This window comes from Pseudocercospora fijiensis (assembly GCF_000340215.1).
Source record: "Pseudocercospora fijiensis CIRAD86 unplaced genomic scaffold MYCFIscaffold_1, whole genome shotgun sequence".
NCBI lineage: Eukaryota > Fungi > Ascomycota > Dothideomycetes > Mycosphaerellales > Mycosphaerellaceae > Pseudocercospora > Pseudocercospora fijiensis.
In genome coordinates, this window is record NW_006921532.1 from 9,948,295 (window position 1) to 9,962,765 (window position 14,471).

A 14,471-nucleotide genomic window follows, 5' to 3' on the forward strand; every position below is an offset into this window, starting at 1 on the left:
TTGTTGCCTGGGCAGGTCGTGAAACATGGCAACAGTAGTGATTGCCCTTAACAAGACGGGCTTGGCTTTGTATAATTCCTGGGCGTTGACACCCTCTGGAAGCACAACGTATGGAAGCCCAGGCGACATTAGTCGGCGGAAGCGATCCAGTAACACTTCGGCTTCATTCAAGGTCACCGCGTTCGATCGAGCCTCGCTATTGGGAGCCAGTGTTGCTGGTGAAGTGACCTTGCTTGAGCGGCCAGGTGTCTCTGTAGCGTCATGGATTGGTTCCTCGTGGCACATTGCATTGAGGACTTCATGCTGTCGGCTTAATCCTTTATCGGTAGCGAAGGATTGTCCTATAGAGACTTGCGAGATTGGAGGTGATGGCTGACCATACTCATTTGTCGCTCGAGCTACTTGAGGCGTGGAAGAAAGTGCATGAACTAGATGTGCAATTTTGCTCTCCAGCTTCTCCAGCTGAGCAGCACGCCTGCATATTTGTCAATCCAGGCATCTCATGCAAACATCATGAAGTCGGACATACGTTGTTTTGACAGGCTTCTTCCGCTTCAGAATAGGTTCCTTCGAGTGGCATTCTTTCTTCAGCCTCGCACATCTGCGTCTCGCGTCAGTATACGACGAGGCTAGCAACCAGGCATTCGAGACGATCATCGCAAGACACAGACTTGCGAGTAGACGACTATCCGCGTTGCGCTGCGAGTGAAGCAAAGACGTATACTGGTCGATCCGAGCGCTGCCGAACGGTATAGGATAGGTGGATAGGCGTACCGCTCGCATACGTTCTCACCAACCCTCCTTACGCATTTCGCCTTGGCCTTCGAGCAGGTTGTACATGATCGCACGGCTATGCGAGGCGTGCTGTCGTTCTCCATAATGATCTGCATGAAAGTCGGTCGTGCTCAGTGCGTAACTACGGCAACTTACTGTGGGTGAACGGAGAAGGTTGTTCGACAAAGTCCCTCTTTCGCCGTCGGCAGCGGAGCCTGTTTGATTCCGCTGCCGCTCCTGCGACTGTCAGCATTCAAAGCTTTCCATAATCAGAAGCTTCTCTCCGTCGCTTTCTCTCCCAATCCAATCTCCTGGAGATAGTCAACACGCCAACAGGCAGTCGCATTCCTCGTGCACTCATTATTCGCTCTCGAGCTTTACCATACAATGTCGAGCAAGCGTACAGGCAGGTGACGCCTGGACGCCAGTACAGCATGGCATGACTTGGGCAGCTGTTGTCAGAACATGTGCAGTCTTGGTATGGCACGCCGCCAATCTCTAAGAAACCGAGCCACAGCCTTGGGAAAAGGCCTCGGATGCTCGGTGTGTCTGTCACAATACAATTGCTCAGGGATAGTGACAATGATGCGAGGTGATTTCGAGCTGAGTCTCAAGTCTCGCCAAATCGATGGAAAGCAAATTTTACACCGCTCGTCCTCTTCAGTGCTCATCGCCTCGCTGCGAAGAACACGGCGGAGTCGGGGCTAGAGCAATAACCAAGTGTAGCTGACACTGTCTCGAGAGTCACGATACCTCATTCCTTGGGCCAGCCAGCTCTTAGCTTCTCAATCGCCTCATCTTCGCCCACAACATCCGCCATCTTAGCATCCATATCGAAGATGTTTGCATCGTGGATGGCTTGACTTCTGTCGCCACAAGCGGAGGCAACGACCATAGGACGATAGTTGTGCTGCATTGCATCCAATGTGGTTGCTCTCACACACCCAGACGTGCTTACACCCGCTATGACCACGGTATCCACTCCGAGTAGATGCAGTGTTCCAGCAAGCTCAGTTCCGAAAAAGGCAGAAGCGTGCTTCTTTACGATGATTTCTTCGCCTTCGAGCGGCTCTAAGCCCGGGAGGAGAGCGTCGTAACCACGGGCATTGCCCTTGAGCCACACGTCCAACGGTCGAGCTTTCAAGTAGAACAGTCCAGCATCGGACATATCTTGCTTGGTATAGAGGACCTGAGTATGGACCACCGGAACCTTGGCTTCTCGAGCCGCCTGCACCAGCCGCCGCATGACACTTGGTGCAGTAGTAGCAGCCGGATTAGAGCTGCAATCCAGCGGTGATCCTGCAGTGAAGTAGGCTGCGCAGACATCAATCAAAATAAGAGCTGGCCGTTTGCCCTGCACATGTTTTAGTTTATGTGCTGGAACTTCGTGCTCATTCTTGGTACAGACCCAGCCCATACGATTGCTAAAGCCTGATGCTTTGTATGAGTCTGCTTCGGCATGTTCAGGCGCACTCGACATTTTCCAGTGTTGTTCACAGTAGTCTTTGGGAATATTACGATTCAGATATAATCAAAGGTGGGCTGACGCGCATATGTATGGAGATTCGAATTTGCCTGCCTGCCCATGCTTCTGATAGGCGAACATGCGCCGCTGCTCCCCACTCAGCCGCGCACCATGTTGTCTTCTACCACAGTTTCGCAAGGAAAAGATACGACAATCTGTACAACACCCGGGTGAATACTGATTCAAAGTATAGCTTGGTTGATTGATGTGAATACGGTTATGCTGTCTTCTGCCATGCAGCAGAAAGACCAATGAGAGAGCTGAGTGTACCGGCAAGACCAACAATGCCATCGTCGAGGTTGAAGACGCCGATGGCACTGCCTGGAACTGTAATGTCAGCGACGTCTGAGATGAGCTGTAGCTGTGTTGCTGCCTTTTCCCTAGCAAGTGTCAGTAATTTTCTGATCGAGGACATGCAAGGATGTGTAATACCTCTCGAGGGTCTTCTCCTCCACCTTCTTTTCCGCATCTGCGCTATGCTTGCGCTTCTGAGCGATAGCTTGGAGGTTGTAAAGTGTATACAGTCCGGCAACAATGTTGCAGGCCAGACCTGCGAACCACGCGCGATAAGCTTCTTTTTGCAACCTCGCGCCGTTAGACAGCTTGTAGATGCCAGTCTGGTCAAAGTAGGTCAAAGCGTCGAGAGAGAGATAGGAAGCATATCCGAGCTGGCGTCCAACGGCCAAGTACTTGAGCACTGGATCCATCGACTTGGACTCAGCTGCGACGGCTGCGGCCTTAAAGTGCTCGACGAATTTGCCGAGCCTGAATGCCTTTCTCGCACTTCCGAAGTTCTTCTTGATGGCTTCGAAGATGGCGACCGTGGTCTGCGGGTGGTTGGTTCGGTAGAGGTACCAGGCTAAGAAGCGGGAGAAGTATTGCACTGTTCGGAGGACCTTGTCGCGACCAACTTGAGTCTACAGCATTACTATGTGGCTGCGAGTGCAAGCGACGGGGCGGGACTGGCCTACCTGTAGTGGCTACAAAGCGGTTGAAATGAGCCACAGAGGGGTGGTATATTACAGCGTCGGCAACCATGGCTGATTGATGCTTCGGTCGGGTCAAGTGGAGAGTCGGTGGTGGTGGTGGTGGTGGTGGTGGCGACGCTGCACTGTTCTGTGAGAATGGCAATAGCTCCTCAGAACGATGGGTTGACTATCGACGGGTCGAGTGGTGGTAGGAGAGGTCGACTGGGAGAAATCGGGGTCAGATGGCATAACAAAGTACTGCGTCGCCAGGTGGGAATCGCGCGTTCACAGCCGAGCCGAGGCGAGGCGGGTGACATCGGCTACACTGGCGCGGTGCGCTTTGTTCCACGCCAGCGCCACGGCCACGGCGTCTGACTGACAGAACACCACCTGGAGACGATACCACCACAAGCGAGTCGCCCATCGGCCAAATCTCCCGTCATGGCGAAGAAAGGTACGCGGCTGCAGACTGGCGATGCGCATCCACACACCATCGATACTGATGATATACGGCAACAGCCAAATCGCGCACCATCGCCGTGCGCCTCATCTCAATGGCCATGACGGGATACTACAAAACCTTCACCAGGCCGAGAACCCATCGCCCTCTGAGCATGCTGAAATATGACCCAGTCGGTCAGTATGCCTCACTGGCGAAAGCAATCATGACATCTGACGCGTGCTATCAGTCAAGAAGAAAGTTTTATTCCTTGAAGCAAAACGCGGCGGCAAGTAAAATCCTTCCAACAACCGCGGCACCGAATAGCGATCGATAGTACCTGGTGGCCGTGCAGTGCAAGCATATCACGACCCGTCTAAGCAAGACCTTTGAAAAGCCCATGGCTACGCAGGCAGGAGGCCCAGCCACTGCACATCCATCGCCTGCTGGAGCCTGCGCGATCACGCAGGATGACGATGCACTGGAAGAGCAGAGAGCATGGGAATGGATCGGAGCTCACACCTGAGTGGTAGCGTGAGCTACTGAAGCCAGGCAAGGCAAGACGCGGTGTTTTTGTACACCAGAGCAATTGGTTACATGGAGACACCAAGACCGTCATGGTCGAGAGCTATGATAGAATACACAGAGCCAGGTCTTCGCTGCGGATCGATTCCCGCCTCGAAAGCACTACGTGACCAGAGACAGCCGTCAGCGTCCAGCAAGCTCTCGGGCAAAGCGCGCGTTCTTCTCCTCATCTACGTGTTCATTAGCAGGCCATCAATGCTCTCGTGACTCAAAATTCTTCTTACTTGTGGTCAATCGCTTCGCAGCCCGTGTCTGTCGCGCTGTAGTGCCAGCAGAGCTATGCATGGACCGTGGAATGGAAGGCAGATCCTTCACACTCGAGCGTCGAACCAGGCCGAGAGATTTCGACTGTGGGTGAGATGTCGCATCGCTCGCCGCCGCCCTTCGCTGCTTGCGCTCGTGCTCATAGCCATCAATGATTTGGCTGTCTGCCTTCCGCTTCACTGTTCCGCGTGCAGGCTTCAACCCTCCGACCGCTTCTTTTTGCTTCTTTCCCGATCCTTGATATCGATTCAAGTGTCGCCCGTTGCTCGCAGTCGCAATGAATTCGGGGGAGCTGCTGATTCACGTCAAACCCGCTTTTTTCCCAGCAATCGCTCTGGACACGCGTGCAGGTCAAGTCGTGAACATACCTTGGCATTACATTGGGTGAAACGGGATCTAACAGTGGATCTACCTTTGGGCTTTGGATGTCTCGTGGCTTCGGGGTCTGGAAAGAGCTCTGAGGCAGCTTGTTGATATGCTTCAACGACCCCGACTGCTGCGAGCCGGAGGCTGGGCGTACCAGCTTCATCGAGCTATTGGGAGGTGGCATAGAACTGAACGCAGAGAGAAAGTGTTAGCACGTACGAATGTTCCGGGTAGCCAGTCATGCAAACTATCACCGCTAGCCCACGCTCCAAAGCGAGTAGATGACTGATGGCTTTGGAAGCTCGGTGAACGCTGGACTTACTTTAACGATGCGTGTCGATCGATTTGGTGCTGCAGACCATCCTGCCCGCTTCGACTCATTGCGTTGTCTGGATCGCTTTGGTTCACAGCATCCTCATAGATGCTGAAGTCAGGCTCTGAAGCTTGCCGTGTGTTGTTGAATGCAGCAAAAGAGGGCAGCGGATCCATGCGCTGGAGACCCATGCCGGAGCTCTGGCAAGAGTCTGCCTGTGTGCCAGGTACAGCAACCACACGCTTTGCAGAGACCGTTGCGGCTGTCAGCGGGGAGGAAGTCCGGGGCGTAGTTGCAGGTTCGACATCTTGTGATTCTTCAACAACGGCTCCTCGAATCTTGTCCGGCAGGGTATGTTCGTGTGCAATTACCTGGGACTCTTGAACAACCGGAGCTGGAATCGTTTCTGTTGCGTCTCGATGAGGTGACATACCGCGTGCAGGCTTTTGATTCTCGAGAAGAGCCACATTTTTGGCAGCCTCAGCTTTGACCAAATCAGCTTTGAGTCCTATGACCGTTTGCTCGTGACTCTTGGCAGTCTCTTGCCAGCTAAATCCCACTTGCTCGAGAAACCCAGTATTCTCAGCTCTCGCTTTCATCAGCTCCTCTGTGGCCTCGGACAGCCTTGCTCGAAGCTCGGTTGCAGTCTTCTCAACTGCCGCCTTCGCCTTATGGCGCTCGGTGTCATATTTGACTTCGACTCGTTTTGCATCTTCGTGCGCCCGTCTGACTTGGCCTTGGAGTCCAGTGACTTGAGTACGCAATTTGCTTTCGCGATCTTCACCGCTGTGCACCTTGCTCGGAAGGGTTTCCACCACTCTTCGTAGCGCTCCGATCTGTTCGACAGCTCGTTCGCCCTCTTTCTGTCCAGCAGCGAGCCGTTCATTGAGAGCTTTCACCTTATCGCGGGACTTCTCGAGATCGTCTTGGACAGCTTCTAAGTTGCTCTGCGCGGCTCCAAAGCCCGAGACCTCTGCTTCCCTTGCATTCACCATCCTCTTCAAACCCTCTACCTCCCTGTTACTACTGTCAAATTGAGCTCGATACATTTCCAGGTCGGCATTGGCAGAAGCTAGCTTATTCTCAAGACTTCGAACATCTCTTGCGAGTCTCGCACTCTCGTGGACCAATCTCTTGTTCTCATTGTCTGTATCAGCGGAGTCACGAGTCTGCAGTTCATGGTTATGTCTCGCCATTTCTGTTCGAATTTGGTCAATCTTGTGGGCAACCTGACGCTGGACCTCCGCATTCGTCAAAGTTGCAGATAATTCAGGAGCTTCATTACTCTGCTGCACGAGTCTGAGTTTCTCCTCCAGAGTTGACTTTGCAGTTGTTAAGTCAACAATTTGTTCCACGTTGCGCTGCAGCTGAGCTTCTGCATGTTTGAGCGCGTCGCTCAGCTTGATGCCTTCTGCTGGCTCGATCTTGGAATTTGATTGAGCCGCCACTTGTTCCTTCAGTGTCACGATTTGCTGTTCCAACTCGGCCTCCTTCTTTTGTGCGTCCTTGAACCGGACCTCGAAGGAACGGGCTGTCGAAAGGTCATTCTTCAACCCTTGAATTATGACTCCGTTTGCATAATCCTGACTCGATGACTGCTGGTGCTGAGATAGGTCAGCTCTCAGAGTCTTTAGCGTCTCGTCGAAGTGCGACCTCAAGGAGCTTTCAGATCCTATGGCGTTGTCTTGGTCTTCGTCATGGCTGCTCAGGCTGTTCGCGCCGCTGTCAGTGCCTACTAGTACGTTTACGCTGGCCACTTACCTTTCAGATATAGACTCCACAAGTCCCTTGAGAGAGGTGACTTCCTCCACGGTCGAAGTCTGCTGCGAGTTCAGAGCCTGTACTGCAGCTGCAATCTTCCCAAGCATTTCGACAAGGTCATCTTTGGTGTTGCCGCATTCCAAAGTGGCATGAATCTCATACAATTTGTCCAGGATTGTATCGGAGGCCGTTTTCATCTGCCTTGTGATGGCTCCACTTGAGGCATCTTCATCTTTCAGCCGACTCAGTAAGTGCAATCGAAGCTGCTTCTCCTCAGAAAGCAGCCGGCCCTTCTCGTGTACCTGCTCTTCGAGGGTTGAAGACCGAACAGTTGCCACTGCAAGCTTCTCATTGGTTTCGCGCAAAGCTTTCAATGCCTCCGCTTTCAGCTGTGTAGACCTCTCAGTGCAAGCAGACATCTGCTGCAGTAAAGAAGTGTGATCAAGCCTGTTTAAACTGACATGGCCGATTAGCTGCTCAGTCTGCTGCCGCTGGGCAAATGAATCTTTTCTGACGACAGCCAAATCATTCCCCAGGCCATCAACAAAAGCTTTCAGACGGCTGGTCTTCGACCTGTGCCCGAAGAGTTTTGCTGCCTGCTCGTTCATAGCTGCGGAGAGATTTTCGTTCTCTTGCTCAACGGCTTTTAGTCGACCTTGAAGAAGGCCCTGGCGATCTAGAGCTTGCTGAAGCCGATGCTTCAGAGTCTCACGTTCGGCATCATGCATGGCGGACTCTGCTTTGCTCTTGCGGCATATCTTGCTTGCCATATCTCCAATGGCATCCTCCACATCAGTCGAGCGGAGATTAGCATCTTCGGAACGCTGCGCCTGCATCGTGAGTGGCGCTTCATTGGAGTTTCTCGCACGAACAGCATGCATGTGCCCGGAAAGCCTGGAACTGTTGACTGTCGGACCGGACAGGAGGAGAGCATGCTGTTGGGGGCGATATCTACCTATCGCAGGCAGAGTCCGCAGAGTCAGCCGATGTCCGGGCCGCGAGGCTGTAGTGAAAGCGAAATGCCTCTCTGAGCGTCGCGAGGCTGCAGCCTGCGTGTCCACCTGAAGCTGCGAGGGCGGCGGGCTTCGAGAGGGCTCGAGTGGCGGACTGCGTCGAGACGAGACACTGCCTTGCGTCGTTGAGGCGAGTTGCGAGGTGCAATGCTCGGTCGAGGGAAGCACACCAACGAAGTTGTCCGTCCAAGGGTGTGCGTCTGCCTGACTGCTGGCCTCCATCATGCCAACGCAACGCAACGCAACGCAACGCAACGCCTTCCGCTGAGTGGCCAGCCAGCCTAAAGAGTCGTCAGGAGCAAGAGTAGGTCCAGAATCATGTGAGGTTTGGGCCAAGCGGTGGCGAGAGTGCAGGCGAGGCGAGGCAGGCACTCGCGTCGTTGCTTCCTGCACGGTCCCGTCCTCTTTCCATTTTCACACTTCCCATCGTCAGCGCATCGATGGGTTTACTTGGACCTACCATGACGTGCGGAGATCTCGTTCGCGTGACAGCGCCATGAACAGCAGTGCGACTCGACCTACTGATATCGCCTCTGGGCCAGCTTTGTGCTATACACTTATGCCATGGCGATTTAGCAGCGCAGCGTCCCGCGCTCTTCGACATCATTTGGAATCCACGCCGTTTATGGCAGATTCGAGCGCAGTTGAGCGACGCCACATGCCACTCGTCTCGTCACAGAGAGGATACCACGAGAAGAACAGGACAGACAGATGGAGAGGCAACATCAACGACCCGTGCAGCCGCGAAAGGTGCTCGTCGAAAGCGTGATTCAGGAGCAAGCTACAATATGTCAAGATGTTGTGATGCGATTGTGATCATTCTCAACCCAAGATGGGTAGAGCGTCGAGTTGACAATAATAAATGGATGACTGTATGCGCCTGAGGATGTCTGGGCTCTGCAGACGTCGGGTGTCCAACTTCCTTGGCTCTTCATGACGACCAATCGTCTACGCATGCATGCATACATATAGCCGCCCATCACACCCGACTTCACGCTTCCACAACAGAATCCATCTTGAACGTCTTATTGGTACCCGGGCTTCTTGATCATCAAGTCATCCGTATGAGATGTTCTGCATTGGTCTCGTCTCGGTCCTGTCCCTCTCGCTTCGCTCAGACTAACCCACTTTCACACTGCTCTATGCAGACCAGATCACCCTGGGCGCTTCCGCTACTGGTACAGTACTCAAGGTGGGTTTCTCATATGTTCTTGACCTTGTGTTCTCGACATCTTTACACTCTCGCATCAAGACATTGCGAGCCTCGGCCCATAGACATCGACGCCCCTCGAAGAAACCATCGCGATGAAACTTGCACGCTCCGTGCCCGTAATAGCAGCGGCATCGCTAGGCACAGCAGGAATGCTCAAGCGACAAGTCGATGACACGACAGCACAGCCCAGTCTTACAGCAACTGCATCAGAGAAGCCAGCCTTCACCACACCCATACCAGCAGGCTCAACAACCGGTTCCCATGTCCAGACCACAGCAACATACGCTCAAGCCTCAGATTATAGATACGGCGAGGGGAGCTCAGGGAACACTGTTGACACGGATGCTGGAGCTTCCGGATCGCAATCCGGCGGCTTCACGTTGAGCAGAGGGGGGCTGATTGCCATCTGCATCATCGTGGCAATTGTCGCGCTATTTGGCAGTAAGTGCAGTCGAGGTCGACTTTGAAATGTATCAAAGCTAAAGCTGTCCAGTCGTGACTCTGAGCCTCTTCATCGTCGCCAAACGCCGGCAATGGACGATGAGACAGACGCTCAAACGTGCCTCGCGACGCTTGACCGGGCGTGGCGCCCAACGCGCGACAGCGACAGCCACAGATAGACAGTCGAGAAGAGGTGGAATGCAGATGACTGCTCAACCCTCCAGACAAGGACATAAGCGAGGTCTGGTGATTGGGGTGAACGAGGTAGAAAAGGCAGGCGAGACCAAGCCTCGTCGAGCCGGCGGCACATGGGTGGACCGGCTGTGGAGGAACGACTGGAACGTGGAAACGGCGAGGAGCACACGCTGAGGGCCCGAGGGGATTACAGTACTGCAGAGGAGGGCAATCTTCAAATAGCATAATGCAATTCCAGCGCTCTGGAGTCTGGATCCATGAATTTCCATGTCCGGATGTGGCGGTGGCTGTGCTGTGCGGGAGGCTGGGAGGCTGGGAGGCTGACGGGTAGTAGCTTCTGCAGCTTCTAGCTTCTGACACTGCCAACGCCGTTTACCGCCATTCATGGCGGGTACCCGTACCCATACAGCGGATACATTCTCTGCCCATGTCTATGCCCATGCCCATGCCCATGCCCATGCCCATCCCCAGGCGACCATGTATTGCGCCTATAGCGTCTGTTGCTTGACGAGCAGACGCCAGCGCTGCTTTGGTTGAGGAGCGGCATTCGGCGCTGACTCTCTGCCAATCCATCGTTGCCGCCCAATTGACGACGATACCGACGAATCGCAGAACGACAGCACTCATCCTCTCTGGCCTATTCGCTCGCTTCGTCGCAGCGCCATTGTGATCGCTGTCATCAACGAACACGTCGAGAAGGCTCGCTGCTTGGACCGCACCGCACCGCACCGCACCACTGCCGTTTCGTGGCAAGCCATTTCTGTCGACCAGGCACGCGTGCTCGCATACCGGCATTGTTTCCCACTCGTGCCTTGGCTCCGCGCCGCGAGCTCTGCTCAACAACTGTACAAGGTCATAAAGAGCCGCTTTGTTGTCTTAGACGACTATATTTGGGGTCTTTGTTCCGCGCGAGCATACAACCTCCTGCATCCCCAGACATTTTGGTGGCCAGAAATTGTATACACTTCGCTCCTACGATCACGAGATAACGAACAGGAACTACAAAAGTTGCGAACTTGCTGGCCAAGTCAACACCTAGCATCACGATACGTCGTAGGGCAAAAACCATAGAGCGTCGACAGTCATGGTTGCAGTAAACCAAACCATTACAATTGTCAACAAGGGCGGGAAGATTGTGAGCACTTCTAAGCATCTGGTCAACGTCTTCACCGAGGCAAAAGGCGCATACAACGAACGGAAAGCCGAAATCAAGGCCCAGAGAAAGAGCGATCTAGAAGCCAAGGAGAGGGAGCGCAAGGCGCGGAAACAGCTCGAAGCTTTGACGCTGGTCGACGATGAAGATGACAGTGCTTCGCAGCGAGCTTCGAGAAGGGGAAGCGATGATGGGAGATCTGTCAACAGGAAGCCTGTACCTCCCCGGAGAAGTCAACGTCCGCCAGTTGAGCGTGGAATTTCCGACAGCTATTACACCAACGACCGAACCGCGCGCAAACGACACGACTCACATCAGCCTTCGCCACTGAGACATGCTTCTCTAGGAGACGACGAGCCCGAGATTAAAGAGCTCACCCGGCGCAACACAGATGGCATGCAGCTTCAAAGCAACGGCTTATCTCGAAGAAGAGTCAGTCTGGATGACATCGACATGGATCTCGCCTATGGCGAATTGCCTCCACCACTGCCCGAGAGCAGAGTTGAGGACGAAATCGAGCTTCGATCCAAGATGACCTATTTGCAGCGGCTACTAGATGAGGGCAATTGTGTTCAGCATTCCGTCACTGCCATGATCGATAATCTTCAGAAAAATCCCGATGCTCTGGCAGCTGTGGCCTTGACGTTGGGAGAAATTGCAAACCTTGCCGCGAAGATGGCTCCTGGCGCTCTTGCGACGATGAAGACTTCGTTTCCTGCGATCATAGCACTCCTCGCAAGCCCACAATTTGCAATTGCAGCAGGCGTGGGCGTGGGTGTCACAATCATCGCCTTCGGCAGCTACAAAATCATCAAAAAAATCAAAGCCAAGAACAGCGCAGAACGTCTTCTGGAGAATGCTGTTGAAGCTCAAGCTGCAAGTGCAGACGAAGACGTAGATGAACTGCGGGAGCTCGATTCCATTGAGAAATGGAGACGAGGGATCGCTGACGAAGCGGCCAACTCGATGGGAACCAGTGTCGATGGAGAATTCATTACCCCTGTTGCTACTCGCACTCTTATTGAGGAGGGAAAGCTCACCGAAGCCGACTTCAAGCCGCTTGAGGGCAAGTCGAAGAAGACCAAGAGTAGGAAAGCTAAGAGTGACGTGAGCAGTAGTACGAGAAGGAGCAAAGGGGACAAGGTGAAAGTGAAGGCTAAGAAGGAGCCGTCGATACTGCGAAACCTGTTCAAAGGGCACTCGTAGGTAAGTTCTCATGGACAATGCAAGATTTTGTATCAGAGCGCAGTTCGAGCAATTGCAATGACGTTTCCGCGTACCGACTCAGGGCTGCACAAGCAGCATGGACCTGGTCTTGCTGGCTGCCAAGCTCACATCCCAGGCAAGCAGCTCCAAAGTCTTCTCATCTCGCTCACTCCAGAAGACTATTTCGTTGATGGCCTTGCCAGCGTAAAGCAGAGTATCAATATCAGTGGGACAAAAAGCTGACCACACATTCTCTTCATCCTCCGGCAGTCTCTCTGGCACAACCAGGACACGCCAGATTTCCCCGTCTCGTTCTGGTTCGTTTTTGTAAAGTAGTGTGGGTACGAGCTGAGCATACCAGGACCGCTCTTCATCCAGTGTCTCAATACCCCAGGTCGGTAAGACGGAGTTGAAGACATCAGTGCCGTTGGAGATGAAGCCGGTCAAGTGTAACCCCTTGGAAACCGAAACATTCAGCAAGAGGGATGAATTGAGGCTGGGGTTGGTGGAGACGTAGCTCCCACTGTAGCTCTGACGCACACTTTCCCATATTGCAACTTCCATAGCTCTGACAAGTTCCACTGTAATGATATTGACCAATTCATTGAGCAGTGACACTTCTCCCGCGACCAAGAATGTAATACCAATCCCCTAGTCCTCTAGTATCATCATCTGGGAATAGTATCCAGGAAGTCCACCAGATTTGGTTACAAAAGTTACTGGTCGTTGAGATTGCTCAAGAATCCTGTCTGTTCTGAAGATCTCGAAAGGCATGCCGCAGAAAGTGTTCAACCCTGTTGCCCAGCTCGCAGGGAGGAGCCAGTTGAGGCCAGTTGCGATACCGTTGTAATTTGTTAGGATGTATCTGAGGAATTTAGACATGTCCGAACTGCTACTGTAGATACCCCCGGTAGGACTCTAAACGCCTTCTGCAACATCCCTATAGATATTGAATTGTGAATATTTAGTTTGAATATATATTTATATTTAATTGAATATGATCTTGAATATAGGTAGACTAAATAGTAGGTATATTTATATTTAGGTAGGCTATACGTCGGCGTATATAGATCCTATATAGATTTTCAATTTTATAGTATTTTAGGCTCTTTCTTTATATAATAATAGGTATAAAGCGCGTAGAAGTAATTGAGGTAGATAGGTAATAATACTAGTTATTCTAGTAGTAGTGCTAACTCGTAATTAGTTATTAGACTTAGAGTCTAAATCTAAGCTAATATCGTCGCTAATATTACTACTGCTAATATTCCCGCCGCTAATATTGCCGCCGCTAATAACCAAGCCTGTTATTAAGACCGAGCCTACTATCGAGCGTAGACTATTACTAATTAAAGAGCCTATTACGAAGAGGCTTTATAAGGATCTAAGGAAGACGTCGAAGGCGATAGAGTAGCTTAAGGAATAGCGAGCCGAGATAGACACTTAGTATAAGGTAATAGAGCGGCTACTAGAACAACGCTAGGAGATCGGGAAGGGATATAAGGCTATAGAATATAGAATAATTACGAAGAATACTAAGCTCAATATTTATCTAAAGAAGATAAAGGCTTTCGACGAGTATATTCGGAAAAGGGGCAACTATATACTAGTATATCCGAGGGACTATTATAATAGGGTTTATATTAGGGGGTGGATAGGGTAGTAGTAGGTACAATAGTATTCGATAAGGATCTAGAAGGAGAGGGAGGAAGGTAGGCAAGTTAGCCTAACGCTAAGCGCTAAGCCCTACCTAAGGTATCGAGACCCTAGCTTTACTCGGCCTAGTTATATGCTAATTACGTATAGCCTCTTTAGCCCTAATATACGCTTCCCTTCTAAAGGCCGCGCCCTCGTAGCCTTTCTATATTCCAATCTCGACCTCTATTGCTACTAACTTAGTAAACCTAATAAGCTACTTAGTCCGCGCTAAATTAAACACTTAACTACCTAATTATATAACTATATTAAACCTTACCTTCTAATAGTAATATAGTGCTTTAACTACGCTATCCTTGTATATAATAAGGTAATATATATCTATAAGAATTAAGGGCTAATAACTAATTATAATACGAGCGTATCTTCCCTACTATAATAGGTAGGCATACGAGGTATTATAGTACTGCCTCCGTTCTAAGTAATATTATCCGAGTTCTTCACGTCTACTCTAAAAGACCTAGTAATATTCGTCTCGAGGGGCTAATTACTATTATTTCCGAGGGCTAATTCTATCTATTGGTCGTAGTTTCGCTAGC

The 14,471-nt window shown here is 51.8% G+C and overlaps 7 protein-coding genes across 7 annotated transcripts; 3 read left to right on the top strand and 4 right to left on the bottom strand.

Moving 5' to 3' along the window:
• Window positions 1-1,528: 1,528 nt before the first annotated feature.
• MYCFIDRAFT_29041 (uncharacterized protein) lies at window positions 1,529-2,254 on the bottom strand (the record flags this gene model as incomplete). Its single annotated transcript, XM_007921711.1, has 2 exons — window positions 1,529-2,128; window positions 2,183-2,254. 2 exons carry the CDS (start codon window positions 2,252-2,254, stop codon window positions 1,529-1,531), a joined length of 672 nt encoding a protein of 223 aa, XP_007919902.1.
• Window positions 2,255-2,327: 73 nt separating this feature from the next.
• On the bottom strand, window positions 2,328-3,514 carry MYCFIDRAFT_48993 (uncharacterized protein). Its single transcript, XM_007921869.1, has 3 exons — window positions 3,271-3,514; window positions 2,732-3,209; window positions 2,328-2,679 (listed from the first exon to the last, which is right to left on the bottom strand). The coding sequence occupies exons 1-3, from the start codon at window positions 3,335-3,337 to the stop codon at window positions 2,517-2,519; spliced, it is 708 nt and encodes a 235-aa protein (XP_007920060.1). The 5' UTR covers window positions 3,338-3,514; the 3' UTR covers window positions 2,328-2,516.
• A 119-nt stretch (window positions 3,515-3,633) lies between these two features.
• Window positions 3,634-4,497, top strand: MYCFIDRAFT_61565 (uncharacterized protein). Its single transcript, XM_007922039.1, has 3 exons — window positions 3,634-3,721; window positions 3,787-3,903; window positions 3,957-4,497. Exons 1-3 carry the CDS (start codon window positions 3,709-3,711, stop codon window positions 4,001-4,003), a joined length of 177 nt encoding a protein of 58 aa, XP_007920230.1. The 5' UTR covers window positions 3,634-3,708; the 3' UTR covers window positions 4,004-4,497.
• On the bottom strand, window positions 4,484-7,831 carry MYCFIDRAFT_193309 (uncharacterized protein; the record flags this gene model as incomplete). The annotated part of the gene is made up of 4 exons (XM_007923839.1): window positions 4,484-4,791; window positions 5,281-6,765; window positions 6,996-7,054; window positions 7,158-7,831. The coding sequence occupies 4 exons, from the start codon at window positions 7,829-7,831 to the stop codon at window positions 4,484-4,486; spliced, it is 2,526 nt and encodes an 841-aa protein (XP_007922030.1).
• Window positions 7,832-9,261: 1,430 nt separating this feature from the next.
• MYCFIDRAFT_181527 (uncharacterized protein) lies at window positions 9,262-10,103 on the top strand. Its single transcript, XM_007923840.1, has 2 exons — window positions 9,262-9,662; window positions 9,715-10,103. Exons 1-2 carry the CDS (start codon window positions 9,371-9,373, stop codon window positions 10,029-10,031), a joined length of 609 nt encoding a protein of 202 aa, XP_007922031.1. The 5' UTR covers window positions 9,262-9,370; the 3' UTR covers window positions 10,032-10,103.
• Window positions 10,104-10,292: 189 nt separating this feature from the next.
• On the top strand, window positions 10,293-12,337 carry MYCFIDRAFT_149994 (uncharacterized protein). The gene is made up of 2 exons (XM_007923841.1): window positions 10,293-11,256; window positions 11,368-12,337. The coding sequence occupies exons 1-2, from the start codon at window positions 10,942-10,944 to the stop codon at window positions 12,214-12,216; spliced, it is 1,164 nt and encodes a 387-aa protein (XP_007922032.1). The 5' UTR covers window positions 10,293-10,941; the 3' UTR covers window positions 12,217-12,337.
• MYCFIDRAFT_206333 (uncharacterized protein) lies at window positions 11,638-13,098 on the bottom strand (the record flags this gene model as incomplete). Its single annotated transcript, XM_007923842.1, has 4 exons — window positions 11,638-12,293; window positions 12,320-12,797; window positions 12,835-12,888; window positions 12,915-13,098. The coding sequence occupies 4 exons, from the start codon at window positions 13,096-13,098 to the stop codon at window positions 12,200-12,202; spliced, it is 810 nt and encodes a 269-aa protein (XP_007922033.1). The 3' UTR covers window positions 11,638-12,199.
• Between the last annotated feature and the right edge of the window lie 1,373 nt (window positions 13,099-14,471).

What these genes read in the sequence shown, in the direction of transcription:
- MYCFIDRAFT_48993 (XM_007921869.1), bottom strand. Translation starts at nt 3,337, where the DNA reads ATGGTTGCCGACGCTGTAATATACCACCCCTCTGTGGCTCATTTCAAC. An exon ending in CCGCTTTGTAGCCACTACAG is followed by an intron (nt 3,210 to 3,270) that starts GTAGGCCAGTCC and finishes TGTAGACTCAAG; the next exon opens with TTGGTCGCGACAAGGTCCTC. An exon ending in GAGGAGAAGACCCTCGAGAG is followed by an intron (nt 2,680 to 2,731) that starts GTATTACACATC and finishes GACACTTGCTAG; the next exon opens with GGAAAAGGCAGCAACACAGC.
- MYCFIDRAFT_61565 (XM_007922039.1), top strand. An exon ending in GCTGAAATATGACCCAGTCG is followed by an intron (nt 3,904 to 3,956) that starts GTCAGTATGCCT and finishes GCGTGCTATCAG; the next exon opens with TCAAGAAGAAAGTTTTATTC.
- MYCFIDRAFT_181527 (XM_007923840.1), top strand. Translation starts at nt 9,371, where the DNA reads ATGCTCAAGCGACAAGTCGATGACACGACAGCACAGCCCAGTCTTACA. An exon ending in AATTGTCGCGCTATTTGGCA is followed by an intron (nt 9,663 to 9,714) that starts GTAAGTGCAGTC and finishes AAAGCTGTCCAG; the next exon opens with TCGTGACTCTGAGCCTCTTC.
- MYCFIDRAFT_149994 (XM_007923841.1), top strand. Translation starts at nt 10,942, where the DNA reads ATGGTTGCAGTAAACCAAACCATTACAATTGTCAACAAGGGCGGGAAG. An exon ending in GGAGAAGTCAACGTCCGCCA is followed by an intron (nt 11,257 to 11,367) that starts GTTGAGCGTGGA and finishes GGAGACGACGAG; the next exon opens with CCCGAGATTAAAGAGCTCAC.